This window comes from Sphaeramia orbicularis, chromosome 7, assembly GCF_902148855.1.
Source record: "Sphaeramia orbicularis chromosome 7, fSphaOr1.1, whole genome shotgun sequence".
NCBI classification, from domain to species: domain Eukaryota; kingdom Metazoa; phylum Chordata; class Actinopteri; order Kurtiformes; family Apogonidae; genus Sphaeramia; species Sphaeramia orbicularis.
This window is the reverse complement of record NC_043963.1, coordinates 10,199,534-10,225,894: the sequence shown is the minus strand read 5'-3', so window position 1 is coordinate 10,225,894 and position 26,361 is coordinate 10,199,534. Positions and strand designations below refer to the sequence as shown.

The window sequence follows — 26,361 nt, the reverse complement described above, 5'->3', positions numbered from 1 at the left end:
CTTCATGAACATGCAGTTAAATCTCTTCCCTAATAAAGTTTATTACTCAGGTGTAAGTCATCACGCCTTTACGGGTCCATCCCATAATGACTGTGTGGGTTTGACGTGCAGTACTGCAGGATGGTACAGGGTAGTTGTTTCTGCTGGTCATGTGTCACCGTCATTTACCAACAATGGCTTAGTCACGGTGACTCAGAAGAGGAAGTTTGCCGGTGCTGTTGTAGCTCGTCCAGGCAGAAACAGACTGGAAGGCTCATTAACCTGTCGTGTACAGAGAGATTCACAGACAGACCATGAGCACGAGCATTAGCGCGCACAGACGAACATTCAACAGTCTGGTTTCACTGTGACTCTACTGCAGCTCGGAGTGAAACCATGCAGATCACACATCTAATCCAGGAATGGTGCGCTGTTTTTCTGAACCACGCCAAGAAAAATGGTGAAAACTGTCCTGTTCGTGTCCATTTGGATGTCAGTAGTCGCTTTTCCATTGACCCTGAAATATAACTTGCGCATAAAAATTTACCTAATGGCAAAAATTTCGCCCAAAGTCTCATTTTTCGATGAAAAGTTTTTGCGCTGGCAAGAGGTGGTTTTTCGGGTGAAGCGCAAATGGTATCATTACTCCCTCAGAGTTTAATCAAGGCTCAACATACACTATATTGCCAAAAGTATTGGCTCACCCATCCAAATAATCAGAATCAGGTGTTCCAATCCCTTCCATGACCACAGGTGTATAAAATCCAGCCCCTAGGCATGCAGACTGATTTTACAAACATTTGTGACAGAATGGGTCGCTCTCAGGAGCTCAGTGACTTCCATCGTGGAACTGTGATAGGATGCCACCAGTGCAACAAATCCAGTCGTGAAATTTCCTGGCTCCTAAATATTCCACAGTCAACTGTCAGCTGTATTATAAGACAGTGGAAGTGTTTAGGAACGACAGCAACTCAGCCACGAAGCGGTAGACCACGTAAACTGACGGAGCGGGGTCAGCGGATGCTGAGGCGCATAGTGCGAAGAGGTGGACGACTTTCTGCAGTCAATGGCTACAGACCTCCAAACTTCATGTGTCCTTCAGATTAGCTCCAGAACAGTGCGCAGAGAGCTTCATGGAATGGGTTTCTGTAGCCGAGCAGCTGCATCCAAGCCATACATCACCAAGTGCAATGCAAAGCGGTGGATGCAGTGGTGTAAAGCACGCCGCCACTGGACTCTAGAGCAGTGGAGGCACCTTCTCTGGAGTGACCAATCGCACTTCTCCGTCTGGCAATCTGATGGACGGGTCTGGGTTTGGCGGTCGCCAGGAGAACGATACTTGTGGGACCGCATTGTGCCAAGTGTAAAGTTTGGTGGAGGGGGGATTATGGTGTGGGGTTGTTTTTCAGGAGCTGGGCTTGGCCCCTTAGTTCCAGTGAAAGGAACTGGGAATGCTTCAGCATACCAAGACATTTTGGACAATTCCATGCTCCCAACTTTGTGGGAACAGTTTGGAGCTGGCCCCTTCCTCTTCCAACATGACTGTGCACCAGTGCACAAAGCAAGGTCCATAAAGACATGGAGGACAGAGTCTGGTGTGGATGAACTGGACTGGCCTGCACACAGTCCTGACCTCAACCCCATAGAACACCTTTGGGATGAATTAGAGCGGAGACTGAGAGCCAGGCCTTCTGTCCAACATCAGTGTGTGACCTCACAAATGCACTTCTGGAAGAATGGTCCAAAATTCCCATGAACACACTCCTAAACTTTGTGGACAGCCCTCCCAGAAGAGCTGAAGCTGTTATAGCTGCAAAGGGTGGACCCACGTCAGACTGAACCCCAAAGACTAGGAATGGGATGGACCTGAAATTCATATGAGAGTCAAGGCAGGTGAGCAAATATTTTTGGCAGTATAGTGTAGTTAAAACTTTAGGTTTAGCGAATTATTTATCATATATCATACTGTAATTACTCTATATTATATATAATAATAATTTGTGTTTTAATTTAATAGCCCAATTAGCTCAATGATAATAGCCTAATGATTTATTTATCTTATTTGAACCTCAGATTATTGCTATAATCTTTGTTTTATCAAGTTTTCACTCACACCTCCATGTCTTGATGCCGTAGCTTGCCTATGCCGTTTTTTTTTTCTTTTTTTTCTCAATTAGGCCACCAGTTCAAACTTTAAACATCATGGCATCATCAACTATATGAGAGTTTTCTTTCTATGTAAAGTACTTAACCCTTCGTGCGTAGTGGTCACTCCAGTGGACAGCTGTTCAAAGCTGTTCTCTTGTGCGTATTTTCATGGGTTTTGTTGTTTTTTGTTTGTTGTTTGAGTTCCAACACAGTGGACGCTTATGCACCATCACATACACTGTAATTCATACCATTACTGTAACGTTGCTGTTTCTGATAAACCTGATCTGCAGTAACATGTTTGAGTATAAATCAGTTGCTTGTTATTATTATTATTATTAGACTGTTATTAACTTTTTTTTTACTTTTTATTTTTTTTGCATATTATCTCCATGAAGTGAGCAGTGACTAGAATAGGAATATGTTAAAATGTGAGAAAACATCAGATTAGCTGCCTGAAAAATGATTTCATTTCATAATTTTCACACAATATATCAGTAAATACATGCTTTTTTTGCTTCAAAAATTAAAAGTATAGTGTCCAGCTGAGTGGACATTTTTGGAGCTCCATGAAAAACAGGTCCCATAAGAAAATTTACAATCACATTGTTTTGTTTTTTTCATGCTTAAAGATAAATAAAAACACTCAGGGAAAAAAAAAAAAAAAAAATCTTGATAAAGGTTCTCAATATTCATGCATGAAAGGGTTAAGGTACAAAAATGGACCATTTCGAAAGGGTACAGAAATGTCTCTCAAAAAAGTACACCCCCAGCGACAAGTATTTGTATCCTTTTAAGTACAAGCTGGTACCTGTATTTTTGAGGGCGTAGGTCTTTATGGGTTCAGGGTTAATGTCGTCTTTCTTCTGACATTTCTCTTTGTTTGATTAGACTTTGATAACTCTAGGTATTCAAGTCCATCTCCCAGCTTTAATCCAGGTCAGGTCTGTGTGTTTCTGTCTCGGTGTGCGTTGTAAACCAAAGGAACCAGAGAAAAAACAAAGAGGAAGACTGGTTCCCCAGAGCCTCCACCACAGGGTTCTTCTCCCTCCACACAAACAATGCATCCAGTGGACTCGGTCAGAACTGGTTTAGTCATTAATGTTAAGTATTGAAGTCGTGTTCTGATAGGTCTGATGCACTAGAGGAAACTGGTGAAGGAAGCGGACCCCTTTACCCCCTTCCACCCTGTTATTTACAGGTTACCACCACGCCGCGTTGCATGACTGTTAACTGTTTACGCCATGTGTCCGCTGCCCATGTCAGTTCCTCTTTAAGTAGGTGTCTGATTTACAAACAGGGAAGTAAAAACACAAATGACCGTAGAGTGATTACAGCTGATCTGTCAGCGTTATGACAGAAAACTCTGGGGAAACACAGGCTGACGTTCAGGAGCGTTTATGATAGGAAACTGTCAACCGCAGGAACACTTACACGGTATTTTCCTGGACTGTTAAAAACCGATCACAGTTTTCTGAGTTTGATTTATTTTGGAGGTTTATACAAGTGTGTGCAACAGCAGTTCAGGTAAGTTTTAGTTTATTGTCATTTATTCTTCATCTGATCGTAAGCTTCACTTTTTTAAACAGCTGATCTCCAGACTTCATGCAATATTCAATATTTATTTAAACACCAATGCAATATTTTATATAGACTTTCGTAGATATACATATTGTTGATATTGTGTCTAATCATATTTTAAGTCTATTTTTTTTATTCTACTTTTGTTCTATTCCAATGTTACTTTTTTGTGTAATTTCATGTGCTTTATTCTTATTTTCTGACGCATTGTTTTTTGTTTTTTTTTATTAATATTGTTGCACCAACTGCAGTAGCACTCCTAATTTCATTGAACACACAGTGACAATAGAAGCTTTTCTTTTCTTTTCTTTTCTCTTCTTTTCTGTAGTATTCTATTTTGTTTTATTCCATTCTGTTTTATTCTGTTTATTGTTTATACAGAACCCCATTAGCTTCCACCATGGTGGTTGCTACTCTTCCTAGGGTCTGTTAAAATACAAATACCGTTACAAAATACATATATAAATAAAAAGAAGTTTTCAATTAATTTATATAATCAACAAGCTGAAAATTTCATCTCAACACATAAACCTTAAAACATTTAAACTTTTATCTTTACAGCAACTTGGACTGCAAGAGTCAATACAATCATTTACATTCCTGCATTTCTTGGAGTAGTTACGATTTGACTTTTTTTTTTTTTAAACACATTTTTAAAGGTTCTATTCTATTCTATTCTATTCTATTCTATTGAAGTCTGTTCTATTCTATTCTGTTCTATTCTGCTATGTTCTATTCTATTCTATTCTGCTTTATTCTATTCTATTCTATTCCATTCTATTCTATTCTATTGAAGTCTGTTCTATTCTATTCTGCTTTATTCTATTCTATTCTGTTCTACTGAAATCTGTTCTCTTCTATTCTATTCTGTTCTGTTCGATTCTGTTCTATTGTATTCTATTCTATTCTATTCTATTCTATGGAAGTCTGTTCTATTCTATTCTGCTTTATTCTATTCTATTCTGTTCTACTGAAATCTGTTCTCTTCTATTCTGTTCTGTTCGATTCTGTTCTATTGTATTCTATTCTATTCGATTCTATTCTATTGAAGTCTGTTCTATTCTATTCTACTCTATTCTATTCTACTGAAATCGGTTCTATTCTATTCTATTCTATTCTATTCTATTCTATTCTGTTGAAGTCGGTTCTATTCTATTCTATTCTATTCTATTCTATTCTGTTGAAGTCTGTTCTATTCTATTCTATTCTATTCTACTCTATTCTATTCTATTTTATTCTACTCTGTTGAAGTCTGTTCTATTCTATTCTATTCTATTCTACTGAAGTATGTTCTATTCTGTTCTATTCTATTCTGCTGAATTCTATTCTATTCTAGTCTAGTCTAGTCTAGTCTAGTCTATTCTGTTGAAATCTGTTCTATTCTATTCTATTCTACTCTATTCTATTCTATTTTATTCTACTCTGTTGAAGTCTGTTCTATTCTATTCTATTCTATTCTATTCTATTCTATTCTATTCTATTCTACTGAAGTATGTTCTATTCTGTTCTATTCTATTCTGTTGAATTCTATTCTATTCTAGTCTAGTCTAGTCTATTCTGTTGAAATCTGTTCTATTCTATTCTATTCTATTCTATTCTATTCTATTCTATTCTATTGTATTCTTGTTCTGTTTAAGTAAAATGCTTCCAGAATAAAAGTAGTTAAATTTTACCATGTGTGACTGACTAATATAGACAAATCCAGTCCTAAATGCTGATTGGCTGAAGTTTCTCAGATACAAACTTGGGTCAAAATGCGAAATTTGAGAATTAATGACACAATGGGGAATATTAGTGTCAGAGCCACAGATCTATTTCAAAACACTGTCTGTACATAACAATACATTCACTCTACAGGTTCTATCAGTGGAACATTAATAAATCTATTATATAAATGTACATAAACCAGTATATGTGTAATAACACTTCATCATATACCTTGAAAACATCAACAAAACAGCGCTTTGGTCATTTGTTTTCCAATTAATCTGATTAAAATACGTAACATTTAGCACATTTAATCTCTGAAGCAGATCATTTCTAACAGAAAAAAATTGTAGACCAGTGTTCTATGCATAAAAGATTAACTTCCTGACTGTGACATTGGTGCAGGAATAAAAACAGTGAAAAACAGTTTGATGTTTGAGCTCTGATTTGGGTCAGTGTGAAGGCATGGCCATCCTCGAATGACCGGCTCAGTCACCTGAAGTGACCTAAATCCTAAAGATCTACTCTGGAATGAACTGAATCACAAGTTCACAAACGAATATCCAACCGGCCAAGAAAACATTTGGCAGGTTTTACAAAAGGCCTGGTAAAGCGACCTGTCAGGACGCCAGTGAGAGTGTGTACAACTGTAAAGCTTCTGAGGCTGGACTTTTAAAGTTTAACCGTTTATTCCATTTCTGAACCAAACACATACTGTTGAAGTGCAGAGTTTGTTGTATATTAACAAAAGAAGCGTGTATGTGCCTCCAAAACAAAAACATTGGGTGTTTCCAGACTTTAGACGGGCACTGTGAAGTAGCCAGTATGCATTAAAATGACCTTTTTAATATTATTCATTATATTTAGGGGTCTGGGGCTCAGCCTCTTGACAGTTTTGGAGGTTAAACAATTCATTTCAGAAATTCTAGTGATTTTATGCTGCTTTTTCTGTAGGAAATTACTGAAATATGTAATTTATGTAAAGGAAAACACAATTCTTAATAAATAATAAATCTTTATAAGCAAATTTTGTGCAAAAATATAAACTGAAAATCGCCCTCTTTCATTCATTCATTCATTCATTTGTTTTGAGCAGAAGAAAAAAAATATTAACATTTTTTGTGCACAAGGATTCTAAAATCTGAGCAAATACATTAATAAATAAAGATGATCAAGACAAAATAGCAATTGCCATGTACACCAGTAATAACCAAATAAATTTAACAAGTACTGCTCAAAAAGGAGTGCTGAGAAAAAGTTATGAAATGGTCTTGAATAAATAAATGAACCTTTCATCAACAAAAAACAATTACTTAGCAACTCAAATAAACTCATCTCGAATAATAAAAAATAGAAATGTTTTAAAATGTTACCAAAGCTTAAACAAGATGACAGACAATAATAATAATAATAATAATAATAATAATAATAATAATAATAATAATAATAATAATAATAATGTAAAGAATAAAAAATATTGAAATGAAATAAAGTCAGCAGTGACCATTTTATTACATAAATGTATTTATTGTATTTAGGGATGTAATGATATGAAAGTTTCATATCACGGTTACTGTAACCAAAATTATCACAGTTATCATTATTATCACAGTATTGTTGAAATTGTGCTCAAAATGTTCAAAAAGTACTAACACACACACTGAAATAATTTAAACAAGTTGTATTTTGAAAAAAACAACAACAAAAAAAACCCTAAAACAAATGAAATAATAGGCACAATGTCCTTTCTGTTGGCATAAACATTAAAGTATTAACCCTTAGTGGTCTGAGCCTATTTTGTCTGTTTTTCAGTCCTTTTGGTTTTGCCTTATATACTATATACAGAAATGTTTACCATACCCATGTTTGGTATCTTTTTTTTTTCAGCGCAACGTCATCTATCTCATCTGTCTATTATTTTTTCACTTTAACCTACTATAAAAACATAAAAGGCCAGAAAACACACAAAATATATAATTTGAAAAATGTATATAATTTATTGCATAAATAACACAGATGCTTAACAAACGTTTTCAAAGACTTTAAAAATGAATATTGGTTCCAAATATTAGGTAAATAAAATCAAAATTGTAATAAATTAAAACTATACTCAAATATTTGACATAAAAGCAAATCTTTACGTAGGGTTTTTTCGCTCAAAAGTGCGGTAATCGAACACGGTTATCATGATAATTAGAATTTAAACGGTAATACGAACCATCTGCAATTTTACCGCGATTTATCGTTCTACCGGTAATCATTACATCCCTAATTGTATTTTATATTTCAGCATTAATTCTCATTATTTATATTGTATTCAGTACATGATGACTTATTTAATGTATTTAACCCTTTCATGCATAATGGTTACTCCAGTGGACAGTTATTCTACAGCTGTTCTCTTGTATACTTTATTTTATGTATATTTTATATGTTTATTATATTTTTATATAGGGGCAGCCATGGCTCAGGTGGTAGAGCGGGTTGTCCAATGACCGAAGGGTTGGCGGTTCAAATCCCGCTCTGTCCTAGTCAGTCCATTGTGTCCTTGGGCAAGACACTTCACCCTCCTTGCCTCTAGTGCCACCCACACTGGTGTATGAATGTTTGGTGGTGGTCAGAGGGGCCGTAGGCGCGAACTGGCAGCCACGCTTCTGTCAGTCTGTCCCAGGGCAGCTTTACCACCACCAGAGGGAGAATGTGAGAGTGAATGAATAATGGGTCAATAATGTAAAGCAACTTTGGGTGTCTCAAAAAGCGCTATATAAAATCTAATCTATTATTATGATATTTTGTTGTTTTAATTCCATATCAGCCAACACAGTGGACTCTTATGCATCGTCCCATACACTGCAATTCATACCGTTACTGTAACTTTGCTGTTCTTGATGAACCTGATCTGCAGTAACATGTTTGATTGTAAATCAATTGTTAACTGTTAGACTGTTTTTTTGTTTGTTTGTTTGTTTTTAAACTTTTTTTTTTTTCTCCCCATATTATCTCAATGAATTGAGTAATAACTAGTATTAGAATATGTTAAAATGTGAGAAAACCTCAGATTACCAGCATTAAACATGTTTTTATTTCATTGTTTTCATATCATTTTCTGATATTGGGTTTTAAATACTTGTTTCTTTGCTTCAAGAATATAATGCATGGTGTAGCTGAGTGGACATTTTTGTAAATACATGAAAAAAAAAAAAAAAAAAAAAAAAACCCACAACTCAATTGTATTGTTTTTTTTCATGCCTAAGGAGGAATAAAAACACCAAAATTCCCCCCAAAAACTCAACTAAGGTTCTCATAATTCGTGCATGAAAGGGTTTCACACAATTTATCAATAAATACATGTTTCTGTGCGTCAAAAATTAAACGTGTGGTGTCCAGCTGAGTGGACATTTTTGCCACTTCATAAAAAAATAGGTTCATAATATTTTTTTTTTAATGTATTTTTTAAAATTTTTTAAATTATTTTTCTTTTATTTATTTTTCAGAAGAAATTTTTCAGTCGCAGTTTTTTTCATGCCTAACCCAAAAAGACCCAGTACTACTTTTGTGATAGTCCCCAAATGATTTTTTCTCTATATTTAACTTTTCTGAAGGGATTTATCACCATTAATTGTAATAATATATTCTGTGTTTTGCATTTTTTTTTGTGAACACCTGGTATTTTCCTGTATTGAATTCACTGATCATGTAGATGTTCATAAAAACTCAGATTAAAATTCAGGGTTATTAAATCAAAAACAGAGAAAACTGAAGAAAAAGGTACTTTTAAAGCAAAATCTATCATTTACTGAACATAATTCAAGTGTGTCCATCCACTGTCACTGATCCAACTCCATGGGTTTTACTGGTGAATCAGTGTTGTAGAAGATGATGTTTCCATGGTAACTACAGAGCCTCTGAACATCCAAATGGGTCATATCTGATGAGCATGAAAAGATGACAAACCATATTTTGCACCAATTATATACATGTATTGATAGGATTAGTGGATCAATAGGTGTTAAACAGTTTATATCAGTAGATGGTTTGTGTCACCGGTGGCTGTTTGGGTCTTTATGGGCTAAAGAGGAATAAAAACACTCAGGAAAAAAAACTGATTAAGGTTCTCATAATTTGTGCATAAAAGGGATAAATAAATAAATAAATAAATAAATAAAAATTCAAGTACCCCTTGAGCTTCTTCCAGTTACCCCTGGGGGTACGCGTACACTTTGGGAACCCCTGTTGTAGCCTATTAACCCTTTCATGCACAGTGGTCACTACAGTGGACAGCTATTCTACAGCTGTTCTCTTGTATATTCACGGATTTTGTTGTTCTTTTCGTTTTTTTGTTTGTTTGTTTTTTTTACACATATCTTCATTCAAGTTTTAAGACACTACATATCTTTTCTGACATGAATTGGTGACATTATGCAGCTCTCTCCTGAGGATAAACCCCCAGAATCACAAGCCTTCCCCACAGTTTTCACACAATTTATCAGTAAATACATGTTTCTGTGTGTCAAAAATTAAATGCGTGGTGTCCAGCTGAGTGGACAGTTTTGCAACTTCATGAAAAATAGGTTCATAAGAATTTTTTTGTCATTATTACTTTTTTTTTTAAATGTTTTTTTTTTTTTATTATTATTTTTATTTTATTTTATTATTTTTTTTAATTTATTTTTCAGAAGAAAATTTTATATCACATTGTTTTTTTTTCATGCCTAAAGAGGAATAAAAACACTCCGGAAAAATTTTTGATTAAGGTTCTCATAATTCGTGCATGAAAGGGTTAAGCTGCGTAAAATGGAAACAGGCGAACATAATGAAGCTGGAGCTGTGCAGTAGTCCGGTGGTGAAGGGGTTAAGGGGAGGCTGGACCCGGAACGCACAGCCCCTCCTTCCTCCTCCTCCTCCTTCTCTGTCTGTCTGGGCCCATCCGTCTTCTCAAACAAACTTCGTCCGTGATCACCAACCAAAAAAACCAAAAAAACAAAACACAGAACCCGTATTTATCTCCAGATTCTTCCACGTATCCATCCGTGTGCGCGCAGATCCACCTAAAAAAAACCCCGTTACGCGTCATCCGGGTGGGACACGGAACACGACAACTGCCGCGTTTCTTCTCCAACCATGCAGAGGTGAGTCCAGAAAAAAAAAAGTGATAGTTTGTAACGTTTTGTTGTTTCTATAAGTTCTAAAAGTTTGTTATTCTTGGATGGATGGTTGCGTAAACATTCACATCCACCTCTGCGTTTTTACCAAAGCGCGCAAACACAGTGGGGTTTGTTTTCGAAGCAACAGTTTGGAAGTCTACACCTTCACTTTAGAAACTAAAATATCAACTTATAGAGTCTGTTTAGACAAATATCTGAGCCGAGCAGCACAGAAGGAGGACTGGTCTGATCCTGCTGATGCGTAAAAACACATCCAGCCTGTGTTAGAGGTGCGTATTCTGCAGAGGAACAGAAGAAAGGCTGGGAGGTGAAGGTGTGTGTGTGTGTGTGTGTGTGTGTGTGTGTGTGTGTGTGTGTGTGTGTGGGGGGGGGGGGGGGGGGGGGGGGTTAGGCCACTGCACACTGAGGTTATGGACACTGGGTCCTCTGGGAAAACTCCTATGTGCCAGCTTCAGCTCCCACTGATGAGTCCAGCTGTCATGGTTTAACACTGGTCCATCTCATACCATACATTTCTGGGCCTGTGTGTGTGTGTGTGTGTGTGTGTGTGTGTGTGTGCTGTTTTCCCCTGCAGGCCTGTACAGGTTTAAGGACAACATGATAACAAAATATTGCAGGTGCTGAACATGCAAACTGAACCTCATGTGGTTGCATTTACTCAAACAGTCAGAATCTGTGTCAGTCTTTATTGTCATTAAGGATGCACCGACAACACTTTTTTCCAGACCGAGTACTTACTTTTGATTACTTGCCGATACCGAGTACCGATATGAGTACTTAGTAATTAGGGGTGGGAATCTTCTACTATTTCACGATTCAGTTGGATTCCGATTTTTGGGGGTACGATTTGATTCAAAATCGATTTTTGATTCTGATTTTTGGGGCTCTGTTTTCCAGGAGCTAGCGGATGTGTACCCAGAGCTGTGTAAAGATCATCATATTATCTCATATATGAGACTCAGTGCGAATCCAGACGGAGAATAACACCAGGAACTGTGGAGGTAGCGAATATTTTCAAAGAGCGACTGTGTGAGTTAGAGAAAAATTACTGACATATTTATTAGGGCTGGGACTCTTTTACTATCTCACAATTTGATTCGATTCAGATTTTTGGGGCTATGATTCGATTCAAAATCAATTTTCAATTCCGATTTTTGGGGCTACGATTTGACTCATAATTATTTCTGTATAGGTGTGTAAAGGATCCTCATGACCTAGTCCAGTCTACTTTGTACGACAGAATGTCAGTTGCAAACATTCAAATGTCTTTGTCACATTTATTCAGTTTTAAACATTTATCCATGCTTGGCAGGCAGTTTGGTGAGGCACAGCAGTGTGTGTTGGTTTGCTGCTGGTGGCTGACTGTGTCACCGTGTCCTTAAGCTGTGGGTGATGCAGCTGACAGACTGATGCCATGAAATCGTGTTGTATGTGATGCCAGTTTATTGCATTTGGTGTGCTATATGTACGCATTTTCATCCTTTCATGTGTTATTTAACACCATTTGATGGTGTGTCAATGTGCTAGTCGCTAATCGCTAACCCTAACCACTAATTGCGCTAGCTGCTAGCCCTACCTCCTCCACTAGTTTCCTTTGTTTTGGTGCTTACTGTGCATGTGTATGTTCCAGAACTGAATGCGTGATGACATCAGGACGTCCCGTGTACAAAACCGAGGCAGACTGCCAGCGGATTTGTTTTACTTTTTAAAATCGATTTTGGGACATTTTAAATCGATTCTGAATCATAGTAAATGAGAATCGCGATTTTTATAGGAATCGATTTTTTTAGCACACCCCTATTAATAATCCCATTCCAGTTCTTAGTTACTTTTGAAAATGTGCTTTATTGTCGTTGTCATTAGTCTGACTGGAACAAAGTGATGCTACTGACATTTAATGCATTAGAATGAGTGTTTCTCAATCAATCCACCAGAGGGCGCCGCTCTTAATTAACCACACCAGACAAATACCACTAAGAAAAGTAAAGCTTTTTGAGAAGAAGAAGAAAGTCAGTAATAATAAACATGGTGACAACAGAGGCAACACTGATGTGGATACTAATGTTGATATTGATGAGGGTAGTTGTCATAAATATTAGGGGTGTGCCAAAAAATAGATTCATATAAAAATTGCAATTTTCATTTACTATGATTCAGAATCTGTTTAAAATGTCCCAAAATCAGTTTTAAAAAGTAAAACAACTCCGCCTACAGTGTGCCTCTGTTTTGTACGTGGGACATCACGCAGTCGGTTCTGGAACATACGCATGTGCGGTAAGCACCAAAAAAAAAAAAAAAGGAAATTAATGGAGGAGGTAGGGTTAGCGGCTAGTGCGGTTATCAGCTAGCATGATTAACAGCTAGGTTTAGGGTTAGGGTTAGGGTTAGTGATTAGCGTGATTAGCGGCTAGCACATTGACACGCCATCAAATGGTGTTGAATAAAACACGAAAGGATGAAAATGCGTATGTATATCACGCCAAATGCAATAAACTGGCGTCACATACAACGCGATTTCATGGCATCAGTCTGTCAGCTGCATCACCCACAGCTTAAGGACACGGTGACACAGTCAGCCACCAGCAGCAAACCAACACACAGTGCTGTGCCTCACCAAACTCCCTGCCAAGCATGGATAAATGTTTAAAACTGAATAAATGTGACAAAGACGTTAGAATGTCTGCATTTGTCATTCTATCTTACAAAACAGACTGGAGTAGGTCATGAGGATCCTTTACACACCTATAGACTGAAGCAGAAATCAATATGAATCAAATCGGTTTGAATCAAAAATCGATTTTGAATCGAATCATAGCCCCAAAAATCCGAATTGTATGGAATCATGAGATAGTAAAAGAGTCCCAACCCTAATTAATACGTCAGTAGTTTTTCTCTAACTCTCACAGTCGTTCTTTGAAAATATTTGCTACCTCCACGGTTCCTGGTGTTATTCTCCGTCTGGGTTCGCACAAAGCCTTACAAATAAGATAATATGATGATCTTTACATGGCTCGGGGTATGCATCCACTAGCTCCCAGAAAACGGACAGAATTGCGTTCGGAATGTACGCAGAGGACAGACAATACACTCCATCTGTGTCTGTCTGTGTCTTTAACATTACTTTTGTCGCATTGTTCATTTAAAAAAAATCTCTGTCGCATATCTGCTGCACTGTGAGGTGAATGTCACATCGCTGTCAAGTGGTATCGGTGTGTTTGTACTGGAGCACTTTTACGAGTACGAGTATTAGTACACGCGCTCAGTATTGGACCGATACCCGAAACTGCTATCAGTATCGGTGCATCCCTAACTGTCATTGTGGGTGCAATGAAATTAGTAGTGCTACTCCAGTCAGTGGAAACTAAGAATAAAAAATACATAAGAAAATAAGAATGGAGTGAATATAAAATTGCAAAACCTAAAAAAATAAAATTGATCAATCAATTAAATTATATTTATATAGCATCACATGGTAACAAAAGTTATCTCATGACAGTAGAGCTGGTCAAAGCAGACTCTTAAATAAAATAAGCAAATACAATATGAAATTTAACAAAATGTAAAATAACAATAGGACTAAAAGTAGAATAATGTAAAAATCGACAAAATGTGAATAGACACAATATTAACAGTATATACATCTGTGAATATTAATATTAACAGTGTATGAATATTAACAATATTAACAGTGTGTACATATATTTGAATAAGGTCATAAAAATAGTGCGTTCATGTTTGAATAAATATTGCATTTTTATTGCAAGAATAGTGGATTTTGTACAAACTGCAGAGGACAAACTCAACATATAATCATAAAATTCACCAACCCTTCCAAACAGGATTTCTGCAGTAGCGTGTTCTTCCTCTAAACCATCACAGATAAGAGTTACAGGCGAACACTGTGAAGTCTTATGACATCGGTGCTTATTGCTTAATCATTGCATCACAGTGAATCACCGTCATAACATCCTCTGGAGTCTGTAAGGCATTGTGACATACCCACACTGTACAAAACCATCCCATAATAGTCCTTATCTTTCCTTGTTACTGTGTTGACACTGAGTAACTAGTGACGCTGTGATGTCCGACTGCTGTCAATTTTTTACCATATAACACACCCCGCGTCTCGGAAACCACTGTGGTGTTTTAAGTGCATTTTCTGTTCAGTCAGGTTTACAGAATATTTTCATCAGTATACAAAGATGATATTTACTCTGAACAGCTGAGGAATAAATTAACTAAGACTTGAATATCCTCCTGAGACCAGCAATAGAGTGGACCAGAGTTTCACAGCTTTACTCAAAAGTCATATTGTACTGTGTATTTTTCAGTCTCTGTATCAAGATGCAACCAGAAATATGCTGGGGTGGCGTAAGGGGGGGGTTTAAACATGACAAATTCATGGGGCCCAGTATTTGTGGGGGGCCCATAGAGCAGTGGAGGGGGTCCAGTGGATACAGGTTAGAAGTTGTGAAAATGTTGTGTAACATCCGCTGTGTAACAGAGGCATCGAAGCCCAGAGTTGGATGTTGAAAGCAGTTTCACTTTCGTTTCACGTCAGCGTTAGTTTCATTAGTTATGGATCGCACCCCCACGGATACAAACCCCCCCCACCCCCCTATCCCTGCTCTGACAAATCAATAAGATCCTGAATTTTGTAAAGGGCCCACATCGTTTAGCTTTCATGGGGCCCACAAATGCTAGTGGTGCCGTAGGAAATATGTTTTACATTTTTAGAAAAAATATCAAACATGTAAAAAAAAAAAATCTGAAATTTTGTATGAACCCCCCCCCCCATTTTACTTAACATGTCTTGAATATTTTTGTTCAAACTGTGTTTTACTGTATGAATCTTTTGCAGTTTTCATGTCATTTACGACATTTTTTGTCATGTAAACAGAGGTCAAACTAATGACTGACTTCCCTGTGAAAGCCATGTAGTTCTGATTTCTTTCATTCATTCATTCATTCATTCATTCATTCATTCACTGATACTCCCGAGACCCAACAATGCATTTTTGTCCTCTGTAGTGGACCAGAGTTTCACAGCTTTACTCAGTCATATTGTATTGTGTATTTTTCAGTCTCTATATCAAGATGCCACCAGAAATATGTATTGAAAATGTTTAGAAAAAATATAAACATTTTGTATGATCCCCACCCCCATTTTACTTGACATGCTTTGAACTTTTTTGTGCAAGCAAATTATTTACTGCGCATTTTTTTTTGCAATTTCCATAGAATTTACGTTTTTTGTCATGTGAACAGAGGTCAAACCAATGACTGACTTTTATTTTATATATATATATACATATACTCTTGAGACCCAGGAATGCATTTTTGTCCTCTGTAGGGGGCAAGAGATTCAGAGCTTTACTTAAAAAGTCATATTGTGTTGTGTAGTTTTCAGTCTCTGTATTGAGATGCAACCAGAAATATGTATTAAAAATGTTCAGAAGAATAGAATAGAATAGAATAGAATAGAATAGAATAGAATAGAATAGAATAGAATAGAATAGAATAGCCTTTATTGTCATTGTATGTGCTATGAAATTAGAAGTGCTACTCCAGTCAGTGCAAATAAAACACCAATACTTTAGAAAATATAGAATAGAATAGGATGAATAATATAAAATTACAAAAACTAAAAATTAGATAAGAAAATAGAATATAAAATTTTTACAAAAAGTGAAATAAGAATAGAACTAAAAGTAGAAATAGACATAAAATATGAATAGAACAATATTAACAGTATGTATATCTATGAACTCAAGTCTATATAATAATATTGCATTTATGTTTGGATAAATATTACATTGTTTTTGCATGAACTGCAGAGGAACATTGCATGACTAATTGCATGTGATTCACATTATACAGGGTTATCGCACATTTTTGGAAGCGATTGCATGAGGATACGTTGAGGAAAGTGATTGTACTAGAGCTTATGAGAATCTGGGTTTTTCTGTAGTTGAGAATTTTACATTTGGTTCTTTTGCATGTTTTGTTTTATTTTTAGGGAAGACAAAGTTGGAACAGCTGAACGAAACTAAATCACCACGAATGTTTTTTTTTTTTTTTTTTTTAATGTATGGTTTTCTGCTGTATTTTGTGGTTTGTTACTTCAGTTTAATGTTCCTCACTCTGACCCCACATTCCGTTCTCTCCAGATTCTGACCTCAGTGCAGCTGCTCACTCTAAAGTAACAGGACTGACAGAATGCGCTCCGGTGTGGACGGACAGCCGAGCCACGGCAGAGAGGCCACTCCCACTAACATCAACACCACCACCAACAACAACAGCGGTAGAAACTCCGGTTCCCAGTATGCATTGTGCGCGCTGGGCGTCGGCCTCATTGCTCTTGGTATTGTGATGATCGTGTGGAGCGTGGTACCTGCAGACGCCGCCGGTAACAGCAGCAGCAGCGGGTCGGGAGGAGGAGAGAGTGATATTGTACGGAAAAGTAAAGCGTCGTCGGTGGCGTTCGTCCTGGTGGGCGCCGGCGTGGTGATGCTGCTGCTCTCCATGTGTCTGGGGATGAGAAACAAACAGCGGGAGCTCCAGATGTTACAGGTGGAACAGAACAACAGAGCGGCAGCAGCTGAGCAGCAGGAAAGAGCAACGTGAGTCCACTCATGACTGTGGGTTTGAACTCATCAGGGGGTTTTACGATTGTTGTGCGGCGTTGTTCCGTCAGCAGAAATATTGTTGAAATGACTTTACTGTGAGGCCATGGTCATGTCAAACCCTGTAAAAGTACAGTTTATTATTGGGTTTATTATAGCCTTACCCTGACCATAAAGCAGTGGTTCCCAACCTTTTTTTTGGCTCGTGACCCCATTTTAACATCACACATTTCTGGCGACCCCAGACATTCAAAACAGAGACTTTTTTTTTTTTGCTAAAATTAATTTGTTTTTGCTCATGTAATAGTTTGCTATACTATGTTGCAAATAAATGTTAATTTTAGACGACATTTAGTCTATATAATATATATTATTATGGATGGAGGCAGAAAAGCCAGGTGTAGATTACTGCACAAAGTGAGAATTTTATTTTCCTTGGTCAGGATATGTACAGTCAGTCCAGCTTGGATTTACAAGGCTGACAATGAATTAGCGCACAATTAAGGAATTTTGACTCAATAAATACATACTGGCCACAATGAACATTTGAAATATAAACAGTACCACAGTGCTTCAGTTTCAGCTTCAGTTTGACATGTCTTTTATGGATTGTGATTGTCTCTGTCAACTCAACATATATTTTATTAGTAATTTTTATTATTATTATTTTATTTATTTATTTATTTTTAATCATTAATTACCAGAAATTACCAGAAATTTCAGGCGACCCCAAGGTTGAAAAACACTGTCTTAATCCATGAAGACCTAGTGGTACTTTTGGTAGTTTTTGTGGCAGATCTCAAAGGACTTTTTTCTATTTTAAATCTTTCTTAAAGGTGGAGTGCAAGATGTTTTCCTGGAGCATTTTTTACTGTATTGCTTAAAATCCCCTTCACACCCCAATTACAACCGAATAATTAAATGTTCTAACACAAAAATAAAAAAAAAATTGTCACCTGTGGAATGGACAGGACTGAAAAAACACCATCCAATCATTTTTACTGAATTGAGTATTTTTAAAATGTAGCTTGATTAATACCGAACAAACAAGAACTCAAACTATGAATTATGAAAGAGCTGCAGCATCTGAAACAGACCACAATGAACATTTGACAGCTAAACAGAACCACAGTGCTTCAGTTTCGGACTCACAGTTTGTCATGACTTTTATGTATTGGGATTGTCTCTGTCAACTCAACATATATTTTTTATTTGTATGTTTTTTCTTATTTATTTTTGTCAATTTCTAGAAATTTCAGGCGACCCCATTTGAATTCCACGTGACCCCAAGTTGGGTCTCGACCCCAAGGTTGAAAAACACTGCCATAAAGGACTTTCAGGTGTTTAGAGAGAAACTCCAACATATAAAACTCCAACAGGATATTAAAGGGAATGTCCTGTTGGAGTTTTGTATCTGCATCAGAGCTATGTGATTTGGTAAAAAAAATCATATTATAATTTTTGGTTTAACTCTGCTTGGTTAGTTATCAAACAGATTACACAGGGTTAGAGATGCAGCTATCAAGTGTTTTTGTGATATTGATTATTTTCTTTGATTTGATTAAAAAAATTGGAAAAAAAAAAACAAACTTTTTTTTCTAAGTAAATCTTTTTATTTGGATTTTTCATACACACATAGCAATGTCTGACATGTATAAAGTTTCCAGGTATTCTAGTTGAAAGGTAATGGGAAATGTCTTACTCTTTGTATATTGAGAACAACAACAGTTTTAATCTAAGCCAGAACGGCTTCTACGAATGAACCATAAATAACCATTATCCCTTCCCACCCACTGTTAAGAGAAAAAAGAAAATCAAACAAAACACAAAGAAATATTTTTTTAAAAAAAATCACACATGACTACTACTGGATTTACAAATAAAATAAATGAAATTAAAATAAGCAATTAAAACAAACTAAAAAATTGAAAACAATTCTGAAGATGTAACCACAAAGAGTACGAGTGGTTAATATATAATGCAGTACTAGTAGCATTTAGCAGTATTTATTTATTTATTTTTTTGTTTTTATTTATTTGCACATACAAATATAAAATAAGTCAAATACATGTACATATCTCTCTTGGTAGAGAGAAGGGTAAAAATATGTGCAGGTGAGGTCGGAAACCCGAAAGGCTTGTGGAATGACCTTGCCTTGACCTAGCTATATTTTAAACAAAATAAAAGAATGTCATTTGCGTACCTTCCATGAAGTAGAGGGATAAATAAAAATGACATAAAAGTAAGAAATGATGGTTATATATCTACAAACATCATTTCTTTCAATAACGATATAAATAAAGAGTAAAAAGAAATTAATAATAATGATAAAGCAATAATAGTAGTTGTAATGGAAACACTAAATACACAGATAGATAAATAATTAAATAGTTAGATGGGAAAAGTGAGATTCCGAAGGGAAAAGAAAGTGTTATTTTCTTCAGGACCATACATTGTGCCATAACATTACACCAAGCACCTATAGTAGGTGGATCAGTCTTTTTGCAAGGTCTGTGAATTTGCATTGTTGGAATTTCAGATTTTTTTCTACATTTTATAGCTTTATTGGACATAGATTTTGGAGAGAATCACAAAATGTGAGTGAAGAGAATATAGGAATGATGTGATAAATAGTCTGAGGATCAAACTAGAGTCTCATTACTTGGGGTGTTTACATCCAAACCTGTCAGTTACCAAAAAATATTAAGTTTAACTTACATTTACATTTATGCATTTGGCAGATGTTTTTTTCCAAAGCGACTTACAGGGGAAAACCAATCAAATCAATCAATCAATCTATCAAATTTTATTTATATAGCGCCAAATCATAACAAAAGTTATCTCATAACACTTTACAAATAGAGTTGGTCAAAACCAGACTCTAAGCCAATTTACAGAAACCCAACAGAATCAATAATATTTCTTCTTTTTCTTTTCTATAAAAACCTTTTCGGACACGTTAGGTCTTTCGAAGTATCTTGATATTGTATTTTAAAATGTCTGAAGGTGATCTTTGAGTCATTACAATAATATGTCCATTATTTACGCATCTGTGTTCTCTTTCGTTGAACATGCCAAGTCCCTCATGTGTCTCTAAATGTCCACAGTGCCGAGGAAGAAGCCCAGAGGTACGCCGTTCCCTCGTATGAAGAGGCCGTAGGCAGCGGTCAGTATCCGGTCCGTCAGAGCAACCTCCGTCCCAGTGTCTCCCAGCTGCCATCCTACGATGACCTGGTTCAAGTCGACGGAGTTCAATATGAATCTGAAGGATCGGCAGCGGCAGCAGCTCAGCCTCCACCTGGTTCCACGGCTCCATCTGCATCTGCCTCTAATCGTAGACCTGGAAAAAACAGTCGCAAACTCCTCCCGATCAAGATCCGCAGGATTAAATCAGAAAAGCTGCGCTCCAAAAATGCTGATGTACCCCAACCGGCAGCTGGAATAAGTATAGAACCACTTACCCCGCCACCGCAGTATGAAGATAAAGTGCCTCCGCTTTAAGACCAGGCTGAACATGGACCAAACAATCTGGAGAAATTCCTGGAAGTTTCCATTATCACTTTTTTCGTGGATTTGCCTTTTTAAGCCAAGCCTTGGAGGCTGGATCGTATGGCAGAATGTTCTTGGTGGCACTTTTCATAAAACATAGTATCTGTTTAAACTCCTTATTTGTGCCGCATCACTCCAAAGCACTGAACAGAAGATTATTTTTATACATTTTGGATTTCCCTGGATCTCCAAAGTGGAAATGGACTGATAATGACGGGCAAGGTGTTTCATATTTCTGTGTTGTTGCCACTTTGCGGCACGTTGGATTGACAGCACATAAGTCAAAGTACTGGCTCTACTGCATTATCTATGCACATGACTTGATGATGAAAGGCTTGAGGTGACAGTTTGTCTTCAGCAGGACAGTCATCGTTGGTTCAGGACCTGCCGTCGAGGCCCTGTTTTCACCATGTGATTTACTACTGCCAGCAATTTACCCAATGTACGCTATGCATTCAACCGACTGTTGACACAAATGTCTCTTCCTGTCTTAGCAGTAAGTCTTCATGGTGTGAGTTCAACAAATCTCCATCCTCCTACAAAGCAGAGCTTTGCCTCACTTTCATCTTGTGGTTTACAGTGTAATTGAAAGTGTGGTTCATCTTCCTGAAGAGCTGATCTATAATAATAGGGTTTTTGCCTGAAGCCTGAAACTAGGTGTGTATCCTACTGTACTGGAAAGCAGCGTTTTTGAGCTATGGGGATCGACATTTATACTAACAAAATAATAGTTTTCTATCATAACAAGGGGTGTTGTCTGCAGAATGGGTAACCAGAGTCAGATTTTATAAAGCTCATTTATGGAAATTATCTAGCCATGGCTATTGGAGCAGTAGATTTAAAAGACACTGCGACTCATGATAAATTATGATTCTAAGGTGCATTGACTTTCGGTTTTTTGCCAGGACATAGTCACTTTCTAATTGCTTTTTTAAGCAAGTTTTGTACAGGGGACAGACGCACAGAAACACATACATAAGGCCCTGGAGCCAGTATTCAGATTACTGTAGAAACACTGTCAGCGCAACATGGCGGACTCCATGAAAGAGTCCCCCTCCTTCTAGAGTCACAAGTGGGTCATTATAAGACAACAAAAACACACCAAATCTTATTTTCAGATAATTACACACTAATGGAAACATTATTATGGGCATTTTGTGCCAATATATCCCCTATCCAACAGATACTACCTATTGCATTTGAATGAAATTAGTCATAGCTCACAAGTTAGCAATTGGTTAGAGACTTAGCATGTCACTCAACTTTTGTGTAACATGCGCGTTAAGTGAATAATTTGGTTATGTGGCGCTGATATATTCTTGCGTAGAGATGGATGATTGTAATCATGTCCGTGCATTGGATACATCTAATCCAAACTAAACTAATGCTACATCTGAAGCACCATTAGCCTAGTTAGCTTAGCATAAAGACTGGAAGTAAAGGCGACAAAACTAGCAAGGCTCCGTATGACAAGCACACCTACACAGTAAGACAGATCACAGCAGACATTTTAGCTACTTAAGACAATACACATGATTTGCTTGTTAAGTCATGAAGTCATTTATTGTTTCTGGGTCCTTTTTGTTTGTTAGCTAATTAGTTACAATTCTTAAGCAACTGAGAAAAAACTTTGGCGCTAGCTAATGCTTACGCGTTAGCTGGCTAATATTAGTTCCTTCTACATCTGCCAAACTAGATCTTTATTGATTCTCCTGATATTGAATAAGGCTTTTATAAGGTATTGCACATTGTCATAATTTGTATTTCATTTCTATCTGTGCTGTACAGTTCAGGGTAAGGTAAATAAAATAACGTTAACACACAACCGAACATAAAGTGAGCATTCAAAGCTGTAAACTGACCATAAGCTTTATCAGTATTTAAAACTCTTAAACACAATATTGACTATTTGGATCCAGAAATGTATTTTACAGCAGCATGAGATCAGACAGAACACGCAAATTATTAATGATGACTGTTTCCATTTGGTTTCATCAGTTTCATTTATCAGTAATTGTACTTTTTGGTTCAGTTGACACCGAAATGAAACCAAGCCATCATTAATTGTATGTGTAACCTTTCTTACTGAAAACAAACTAAAATGTCTGCTGTGAAAATGGTTTGTTAACTCTTGGTTCTAAAAGTTAACGCAGTTGTTATGCAGTATTTATCATTTCATTTATATAATATTTATATTTTTCCATAGAATTAACTATTCTTTTAAACAAACAATAACTAATGCTAGGTTTAGCGGTAGCGAGATCTCTGTAATGTTTGATTACTTGTCTGTGAGTTACAAGTCTTTCATTCTTGGTAAAAAGTGATTTTCCAGGAATGAGCTCATTTCATGGCGGCCATTTTCTTCTGATATCACATTGAGGCTTGGAAGCTGAAATGCTAAATGATATTTTTATACATCTGTGTTGAATATTTAAATGTAGAAAATCTGACAAATCACATCACTAGATACTGAAAATTGGATTGATATCAGGCAAAACATCAAACCAAAATCCCAAATTAAAATAACAGTTGATACCACATTAGGCAGTAAAGTTAGCATCAACCAACTTCTTGGTTAATATTACTGTGACTGTCGCATGTCACGGAGGAAAATATGTAAATTAATTCTGAAATATATAATTATCTTACTTTATTCTCCTCTGGCCAAGTGCTTGAAACACACTGTTCAGAATTACTTTACACTTCACTTCCTACTGTGTCATGTAAGCTAACACTAATAGCAGATAATATTAGCGAAGGAGTAGCTAGATGTTAGCATTAGCACTCACCCAACTTCTTGGCTAATATTACTGACGCTGTTGCATGTCACAGAAGAAAATATGTAAATTAATTCTGAAATGTATAACTATCTTGTTGTTTTCTCATCTGGCCAAGTGCTTGAAACACACTTTTCAGAATTAGTTTCTACTTCATTTCCTACTGTATCATGTAAGCTAACATTAGCTGCTAATGTTAGTGAAGGAGTGGTTGGTAACATAAACTTCTTGGTTTATATTACTGAGACTGTTGCATGTCACAGAAGAAGATATGTAAATTAATCCTGAACTGTATAACTATCTTATTTTCTCATCTGGCCAAGTGCTTGAAACACACTTTTCAGAATTAGTTTACATTTCATTTCCTACTGTATCATGTAAGCTAACATTAGCTGCTAATGTTAGTGAAGGAGTGGTTGGTAACATAAACTTCTTGGTTAATATTACTGTGACTGTCTCATGTCACCGAGGAAAATATGTAAATTAATTCTGAAATATATAATTATCTTACTTTATTCTCCTCTGGCCAAGTGCTTGAAACACACTGTTCAGAATTACTTTACACTTCACTTCCTACTGTGTCATGTAAGCTAACACTAATAGCAGATAATATTAGCGAAGGAGTAGCTAGATGTTAGCATTAGCACTCACCCAACTTCTTGGCTAATATTACTGACACTGTTGCATGTCACAGAAGATTATATGTAAATTAATTCTGAAATGTATAACTATCTTGTTGTTTTCTCATCTGGCCAAGTGCTTTAAATGCAATTTTCAGAATTAGTTTCCACTTCATTTCCTACTGTATCATGTAAGCTAGCATTAGCGGCTAATGTTAGTGAAGGAGTGGTTGGTAACATAAACTTGGTTTATATTACTGTGACTTTTACATGTCACAGAAGAAAATACGTAAATTAATTCTGAAATGTATAACTATCTTGTTGTTTTCTCATCTGGCCAAGTGCTTGAAACACACTTTTCAGAATTAGTTTACATTTCATTTCCTACTGTATCATGTAAGCTAACATTAGCTGCTAATGTTACTGAAGGAGTGGTTGGTAACAAACTTCTTGGTTTATATTAGTGTGAATGTTGCATGTCACAGAAGAAAATATGTTAATTAATTCTGAAATGTATAACTGTCTTGTTGTTTTCTCATCTGGCCAAGTGCTTGAAATGCAATTTTCAGAACTGGTTACCCTTCATTTCCTACTGTGTCATGTAAGCTAACATTAGCTGATAATGATAGCGAAGGAGTGGTTGACTGCCAATGCTAACAGTAAGTTAAAATATGTTGTTTTACTCTGATATAGTTCAATATCTTTCCAGATTTTTTTCTTTTTCATTATCTTTTCAGTATAATATTAGTAGGTAATCACTGAATCGATCATTTCTCAGCTCCACATGTACACAGCAGTATGAGATTAGCCTTTTGCTAGCGATATATTGAGCATGACATCAGGGGAAAATGGCTGCTGTGCTAAGTGTTAAACATTCCTCTTAAATAAGCTGGAACGTTTGGTATACTTAAGGTTAAAATACTACAGTACTGTGCTTCCTGGAGGATTTCAAAGTAGATTTGCACGACTGAACATGAACTCTGATGTCACTCTGTTAATGCAGTGTTTTGTTTTCGCCTGACAGTGGAGTAGAGAAGGAGCGAATGCTAAGGCATGAGGAAGGAATGAATAGTCGGAGGCATTTGCCCTGCAGCCGTGGTGAACAGTCAGACTGTGATGGCAGCAGTGTGGTCTGTGATCAACACAAGGACTCTTTGACTGTGCAGCTGGGCCATAGCTGTAAACATTACTCACTCACTTGCTCATCACTATTCCTCCAATCCCAGCTTTACTTTCAGAGTGTTTTTACCTTAGAAATATGCACAGAATGAGCTGAAAGGAAGAAAAAAAGTCAAGCGTTTTATTCAAGAAAATGACTTGTATTCCTGTTTCCCTATTTCCCAGAAACTCCTCTTTTTCCCTGATTCATTCAGTCATTCTTTTTGATACTTTCTGGATTTTTTTGCACAAAAATAAATAATTGATGTCATAATATATTGTTAGGTTTTTCTGTCAAGTGAAAGGCAATAAGAATACTGAGACACTTCAGGTTTTTTGACTTAACCGTGCATGATCTATGTCCACATTTTTGGTTACACGCATTGTATTAATTCTATTATTTCTGTCATGTACAGTACTGCAGACATAGTCCTTGTACCTCATTTGCAAAGAAACCAAACTAAATGTTTGATTTTTATAGCAAGTTTTACATTAGTATTATGATTAAGAAGTCACTTTTTGTTTTCTTTAGATTAACTCTCGAAATACATGCTGTTTTCTGTCTTGTTTCATTTATTATTGCTTTTTTTTATGACCTAAATCTGACTTTTTATACGTTATGTACTGTGAAAATATACTTTTCTATCTATGATGATTTTGATTTGTTTGTGTAAAATGTGTTGTCATTTCCTGAAGAGTGGGAAAAAAAATTCATCTCACTAAGATTTTATGAGAAATAAAAGAACATTTTTGCTAATTAACCACATGTATTTTACAGTCATATTTGTACATTTACAGCATGTTTTGACCTGCTCTGTGTTTTATTGTGTAACTTTGCAATTGTTCGGTTAATGTGCAGGCGCTGAATTGAAAGCTGGAGGTAAGTGAAACTTTTCTTGGCCGTGTTTCTCTGATATTTTGTCGTACGAGGATTCAGTTTCCATTTGTACGAAGCAACAATAGGAACATTTCAGCTCTACTTCAGTTTCACATTAACACACAATGCCTTTGAATGTCACTCTTTGCCACTGATGCCTTTTCCGCAAAAAAA

General features: G+C 36.3%; 1 protein-coding gene across 3 annotated transcripts; it reads left to right on the top strand.

Annotated features, from left to right (window-relative positions):
* Positions 1-3,569: 3,569 nt before the first annotated feature.
* On the top strand, positions 3,570-26,069 carry tmem51a (transmembrane protein 51a). 3 transcript variants are annotated; one of them, XM_030139792.1, is made up of 3 exons: positions 3,570-3,654; positions 16,751-17,203; positions 20,314-26,069. In XM_030139792.1, exons 2-3 carry the CDS (start codon positions 16,800-16,802, stop codon positions 20,705-20,707), a joined length of 798 nt encoding a protein of 265 aa, XP_029995652.1. In that variant the 5' UTR covers positions 3,570-3,654; positions 16,751-16,799; the 3' UTR covers positions 20,708-26,069. The 3 variants fall into 3 exon arrangements, with proteins under 3 accessions (XP_029995652.1, XP_029995651.1, XP_029995653.1); XM_030139791.1 differs by lacking the exon at positions 3,570-3,654 and adding an exon at positions 10,348-10,544; XM_030139793.1 differs by lacking the exon at positions 3,570-3,654 and adding an exon at positions 10,726-10,849.
* Positions 26,070-26,361: the final 292 nt, after the last annotated feature.